The sequence below is a fragment of the Triticum aestivum genome, chromosome 3B, assembly GCF_018294505.1.
Source record: "Triticum aestivum cultivar Chinese Spring chromosome 3B, IWGSC CS RefSeq v2.1, whole genome shotgun sequence".
NCBI lineage: Eukaryota > Viridiplantae > Streptophyta > Magnoliopsida > Poales > Poaceae > Triticum > Triticum aestivum.
This window is the reverse complement of record NC_057801.1, coordinates 17214566-17220904: the sequence shown is the minus strand read 5'-3', so window position 1 is coordinate 17220904 and position 6339 is coordinate 17214566. Positions and strand designations below refer to the sequence as shown.

The 6339-nt window shown below is 50.3% G+C and overlaps 1 protein-coding gene across 1 annotated transcript; it reads left to right on the top strand.

Moving 5' to 3' along the window:
• LOC123064383 (phenylalanine ammonia-lyase-like) lies at positions 1-4132 on the top strand. The gene is made up of 2 exons (XM_044487869.1): positions 1-365; positions 2428-4132. The coding sequence occupies exons 1-2, from the start codon at positions 1-3 to the stop codon at positions 4130-4132; spliced, it is 2070 nt and encodes a 689-aa protein (XP_044343804.1).
• Positions 4133-6339: the final 2207 nt, after the last annotated feature.

Sequence of the window (6339 nt, the reverse complement as noted above, 5' to 3'; positions counted from 1 at the left end):
ATGGCGAGCAACGGACTCATCGCCGAGAAGGACCCGCTTTCCTGGGGCGCTGCGGCGGCCGAGCTCACCGGCAGCCACCTCGACGAGGTCAAGCGCATGGTGGCGCACTTCCGCCAGCCTGTTGTCAGGATCGTGGGCGCCGGCCTCAGCGTCGGCCAGGTGGCTGCCGTCGCCCTGGCAAAGGATGGTTCGAACGTCACCGTGAAGCTCGCCGACGAGGCGCGTCCCCGCGTCAAGGCCTGCAGCGAGTGGATCCTGGACTCCGTGGCCAACGGCGGCGACATCTACGGCGTCACCACAGGCTTCGGCGGCACCTCCCACCGTCGCACCAAGGACGGGCAAGGCCTCCAAGTTGAGCTCGTCAGGTACAAGTCACCTCCTACAAAATTTTGCATCTCCACATCTCAACGTCGTGTGGATTGGTTCCTCTGCCAAGGCGGGCAGGGTATGCATGCTATTATTTCTTTTTGACGGCGTGTGCCTGCTAATTTAATTTAATTTAGTGGAGCACAAGAGGTTTATACGTCCACACACACAAAAGATAGAGCTCTGCCGTCCTAAATCAAAAAGAGTCGTTAGATTGTCTTTGTGTGATGGCTAATATTATTATTAGCTCTCGCTGATATAAGATCATATGAGAGGCCATTAATGATTGTGTAGGGCTAATACGGAATTTTTACTTCCCCGCATAAGAAAATAATTTAAATTCAAATAAGCAAAAGGTCTATCAGTTCAAATTAATGTTATATATGTGTATTTTAATCTTTGTTTGGCCCCAAGGAGGTGGTTTTTGTGTTTGTGTGTGTGTGTGTGTGTGTGTGTGTGTGTGTGTGTGTGTGTGTGTGTGTGTGTGTGTGTGTGTGTTCTAGCAGTAGAACAAATGATGTTACTTATTAATTACATCACATGACCAAAAAAATATCCATATATGCTACTGTTAAGTATTTATGTGGGTTATGTGTACATCACATGGTATTTTTCTTCTGCATCCGCATAATGTGGTATGATGAATTAAGTAAAATCATAATTTGAGATGTAATATACACATGTATGAGATATTTTACTTTGAGTAGACATTCATAGCCACACTTTTTATTGCCATATGTACTTCTTTACTATCTCGCACTAGGTGATGTAGTTAAATAACAAGCAGAGGGCAAGATTCAAACCATGCATGGAGCTCATGTGTCTTCTATTCCCTATAAACCAATTCAGTTTGTTTGTTGTTGTAGAAGATATACTTTCGAGTAATATACCTCTGCTCTATTATACATAGTTCATACTTGATTTGTCACAAGTCAAATTATATAAAACGTGATCAAATTTGTAGAGAATAATGTGAACACTTTCAATACCAAATATATATGATATGAAAATATATTCCATGATGAACATAATGGCATTGATTTGGTATTATATATGCTGATATTCTTTTTTTTGTACAAACTGGTCAAAATTTGTAAAGTTTGACTTAAACAAAACTAATATGTGTTACATCATAAACCAGATAGAGTATTCTCATAGTTGGGCAACATGTAGTCACTAATATTAGTACGGTTAGAAGGAAGTATCTAATAAGGTAAACAGTATGCCAGCACATTCAAATTGATATTTCTGTTGAGCATAGTTGGACAACATGTAGCGGCAATCCATTACTAAGCCCAGGCTCATCTACTCCTGATGCACATTAAATTCATAAAAATAGCAAAAAATGTTAACATGCTGAAGCACGCTTGGTGCTTGTAAAATTTCATTGTCAACGGGAACTCTCAGCCAAAAAAAAAAACAGGTCTCAACATTGACATTTTCCAAAGTTTCTTTGACAGCCAAAATTTATTTCTTTTTTCTAGAGAGCTCCTAGATGTCATTTCACCACAAAAAGTTTGCATGCACCTAGAGCACTCGAGCATCTTTGATGCCAAATTGTTTTATACGTTTTTTAGTTTGTTTGCTATTTCTTATGAATTTACTGTTCACATGCGGGACCAGATGAGCATAGGCTCTAAATCACCACGTATGGAAAATCACAGAATGATCCTAGGTCCATACGAACCCTAATTCGTATTTTTATGCTCTAACATATTCCAGAACAGTTGTACATGGATATATTGAAACTTATCCATGTAATTTTTTGTAAAAGGACATTATAATATACGAGCCTTGCAAACTTTATAAAGCGGAACAATTTACGGATGTCATATACATTGTAGCAACTTTGGCCCGTACCTTCCTTTTTTTGCACAGCTCGTGAGCAGTCATGTTTTTTTGTATGAAAATTGACAAGGCTAAATTTGATGAAACGTTCTTCCAAATTATAAAAAGTAGGTCCATGTGTACCAAAACTCCAGATTTATGTGTAACAAATAAAGTTGCAGGACTTAAACTAGTCTGTTGCCCGGCCGGCATTGACCATATTCTTCCTTGCAGGCATCTCATTGCTGGTATATTTGGCATTGGAAGCAACCACGAGCTGCCATCAGAGGTTACACGGGCGTCCATGCTCGTTCGCATCAACACCCTCCTCCAAGGCTATTCTGGCATCCGTTTTGAGATCCTCGAGGCCATCACAAAGCTCATCAACAAAGGAGTACACCCCAGGATTCCCCTCCGAGGCAGCATCACCGCGAGCGGCGACGTTGTCCCACTTGCTTACATCGCCGGTGTCCTTACCGGACGCCCCAACGCGCAGGCAGTTACCAATGACGGTAGGATGGTGAATGCCGCCGAGGCACTGAAGATCGCCGGGATAGATGGTGGCTTCTTCAAGCTGAACCCCAAGGAGGGGCGTGCAATTGTAAATGGCACGGCGGTGGGTTCTGCCCTCGCAGCCATGGTGTTGTTTGACTGCAACGTCCTGGCTGTCCTATCTGAGATTTTGGCCGCGATGTTTTGTGAGGTAATGTACGGCAAATTGGAGTACACCGACCACCTGATCCACAAGCTGAAACATCACCCTGGCTCGATCGAGGCTGCGGCTATCATGGAGCACATTCTGGTTGGTAGCTCATTCATGGTCCATGCCAAGATGGTGAATGCTATGGACCCACTCCTCAAGCCAAAGCAGGACAGGTATGCACTCCGTACCGCGCCTCAGTGGCTTGGCCCGCAGATTGAGGTCATTCGGGCAGCTACCAAGTCTATCGAGCGTGAGGTGAACTCTGTCAATGACAACCCGGTCATCGACGTCAAACGTGGCAAAGCACTCCATTGTGGTAATTTCCAGGGGACACCCATCGGTGTGTCCATGGACAATACTCGTCTTGCCATTGCTAACATTGGTAAACTCATGTTCGCGCAGTTCTCAGAACTTGTGAATGAGTTCTACAACAATGGGCTGACGTCAAACCTGGCTGGCAGTCGCAACCCAAGTTTGGACTATGGTCTCAAAGGCATCGAGATTGCCATGGCCTCCTACTGCTCTGAGCTCCAATACCTTGCCAACCCAGTGACCACCCATGTCCAGAGCGCGGAGCAACACAACCAGGGGGTGAACTCACTCGGCCTTATCTCGGCCAGGAAGACTGCAGAAGCGGTGGATATTCTGAAACTCATGTCCTCCACGTACATGGTGGCGCTTTGCCAGGCCGTCGACCTTCGCCACCTCGAGAGGAACATCAAGATCAACGTCAACAGATGTGTGGCAGAAGTTGCCAAGAAGGTGCTCAATGCCCCCAGCATCGAGGAGATTCTCATGGCGGCCACCGACCGCGTGGACGTGTTCAGCTACGCCGACGACCCCTGCAGCACCAACTACCCCCTAATGCACAAGCTACGCAGCGTGCTCCTCGAGCATGCTCTGTCCAGCAGGGGTAACGATGAGGAGGTGTTGTCCAAGATCAGTAAGTTGGAGGAGGAGCTGGGATCGACACTGCCACGGGAGATCGAGGCCGCACGCGTCGCCGTGGAGAAGGGCACCGCACCCATCCCGAACATGATCAAGGGGAGCAGGTCATTCCCGCTCTACCAATTTGTTCGCGAGGAACTCGGTTGTGTGTTTCTGACTGGGGAGAAGCTTCTCGCGCCCGGCGAAGAGTGTGACAAGGTGTTCGTGGGGATCAGCCAGGGCAAGCTCATCGACCCCATGCTCGAGTGCCTCAAGGAGTGGAACGGTGAGCCTCTGCCCATCAACTAACTGCACACGTCTGGCCCGTTCTATCTCCATACGTGTCCCTGTCTGAATAACTGAACAATAATACTATTGTTCATGTGTTTTTAGATCATTGCATGTGTGTAAATGTACTTTGTTTTTCATTTCGACGGAATTCGTATCCTATCATTTTGTAACAAGTGTACATTTGTGCAAAATGTGTCTTTTGTCTGTTGTGGAACACCTGCGCATATTGCACCTAGCCAAAACAAGTCACACAACCCAGGAGCCACTAATTCAGGCCCTGTTTGGTTCATAAGTCTTAGGACTTTTTTTAGTCCCAACTTATAAGTTATAAGTCCCCAAAAAGTCCCTATCTGTTTGGTTCCCGGGACTTAACATGGACTAAATGACCATATTACAACTATAAGTCCCTATAAGACTCTCCTTGAGAGTTTTATTTTATAAGTCCCAAATGTCCACTTTAAGTCCCTATAAGTCCCTTCTGTTTGGTTTAGATGGGACTTAAAGGGACTTTTTAAAGTCCCTACACCAATAAGTCCCTCTAACCAAACACCCTCTCAGGGGTATCCAAAACAAAGCGAGGCCGCAGTGGACACTTTTCCTGCGCTGAGCCTCTAGCGCTGCCGTGTGGCGCATTTCTACGCCGCCACATGGCGTGAGATGTGCGCTTCTGGTCTTGGAGCAGTTTTTTCTTAGGATTTTTTTGTTTCTCCTCTTTTGGGGTATCATTTTTCACTTTTTTTTGGTACAACCCCTAGACACATCAACGGTCCAGATCGTCCTATACCCCTTCGCCTAAAAACTTAAACAAGGGCAGGATGGTCATTCCCCCTCCACCTAGCCCCGCCCCCGCCCCCGCGCCGTACCCGCGCAGACCGGCGACGTACATCCTCCTGCGGCGTAGACGGCGGTCTTTTTTTTACGCTGGCATAGGTGGCGGTTTCTTTTACGCTGGGGATACGTACGTGTACGCGCGTCGGTGGTCAAAGTGCGTCGGTGGTCAATATGCGTCGGTTGGTCAATCGCGGCACGTCGCCCGGTGGAAACACGTCATGGCGCGTGGACTAGGCCCCGGCACCCCGTCCCGTCGACAAGCGGCCCGCCGCCCTGTCCCATCTATCCCCTCGACTGCTGAGCCGCCGCCCTCAACTGCCGCCCCGCCGCCCTCGATTGCCGCCCCGTCCCTCCCCTCAACTGCCACCCGCCGCCCAGTCCCGTCGCCTCCCGTTGGCATTAACGCCGTCCACCCACCCCCACTCCCCTGTCGCGACGCGTGCTGCCAGTTCCGCTTCCCTTTGCCCGCCTATAAAAAGCACTCTGTCCGCCCGTCGCCGCTCGCACCACTTCTTCCCCCCACCCCTCCTCACGTCCACCTTCGAAAAGCTCGCCGGTGACATGGCTTTCCACCGCCGTAGCAGCTCCGGCACCGTCGGCGACGATGGCCCGAGCGCGTGGCCGTCTAGCCTGGGCACGCCGGAGACGGAGGAGCTGTTCCGGTACGGGCTCCTCGTGCCGCCGGGTTGCCACCTTCCGCACGATTGGAAGATCGACAAAGATGGCTACCCAATGCGCAGGCCCGGCGCGACCCCGGAGGAGAAGCGGACGCACACCTTCAGTTGCTGCAACATCCTCGGCCCGCACGCGTTTTGGGATGGCAAGTAGTATGACGCTGTCATCGGCGCGTTCTGGCTGGCGGAGTCTGGCGTCACACCCGACCTCACCGGCGACCGGCGCCGCCTTCTTGCCCTTCCTGCGCCTCCCCGCACGTGTCGAGATGCTCGCGGCCGTCGGGCCCCTGCACCACCTGCATCGGCGCTCGCCGATCCCCCCGCCCCGCCGGAGCAGGTTATTTTTCGGGAGGACGGCCATCCCAAAAATACTCCGGGCTACCTCGTTGCACTGCGGGCGTCTGCGGTGGCAGCGACTGCTGCGAGGGAGGCTGACGAGCAGGCGGCAGCGATCCAGGCGGCGACGGCGATTCCGCCTGTGGTGCCTCGGCGGAGGCCCCGGAGGTGGAGGCCCCGGACGAGGACGAGGACAACATCGAATGGGACCGCTTAGCCTGGGTGCGCGACGACGACGACGACGGCGGTGACGGCCAGGACGCCATTGATCTCCTGGGTAGGGACGACGAGGACGAGGAGTAGTTTTTTAGTCGTTCTAAGTATGAACTATGTATGGACTCGTTTATGTTTCGATGAACTCATTTATGTTTGGATGAAGTCGTT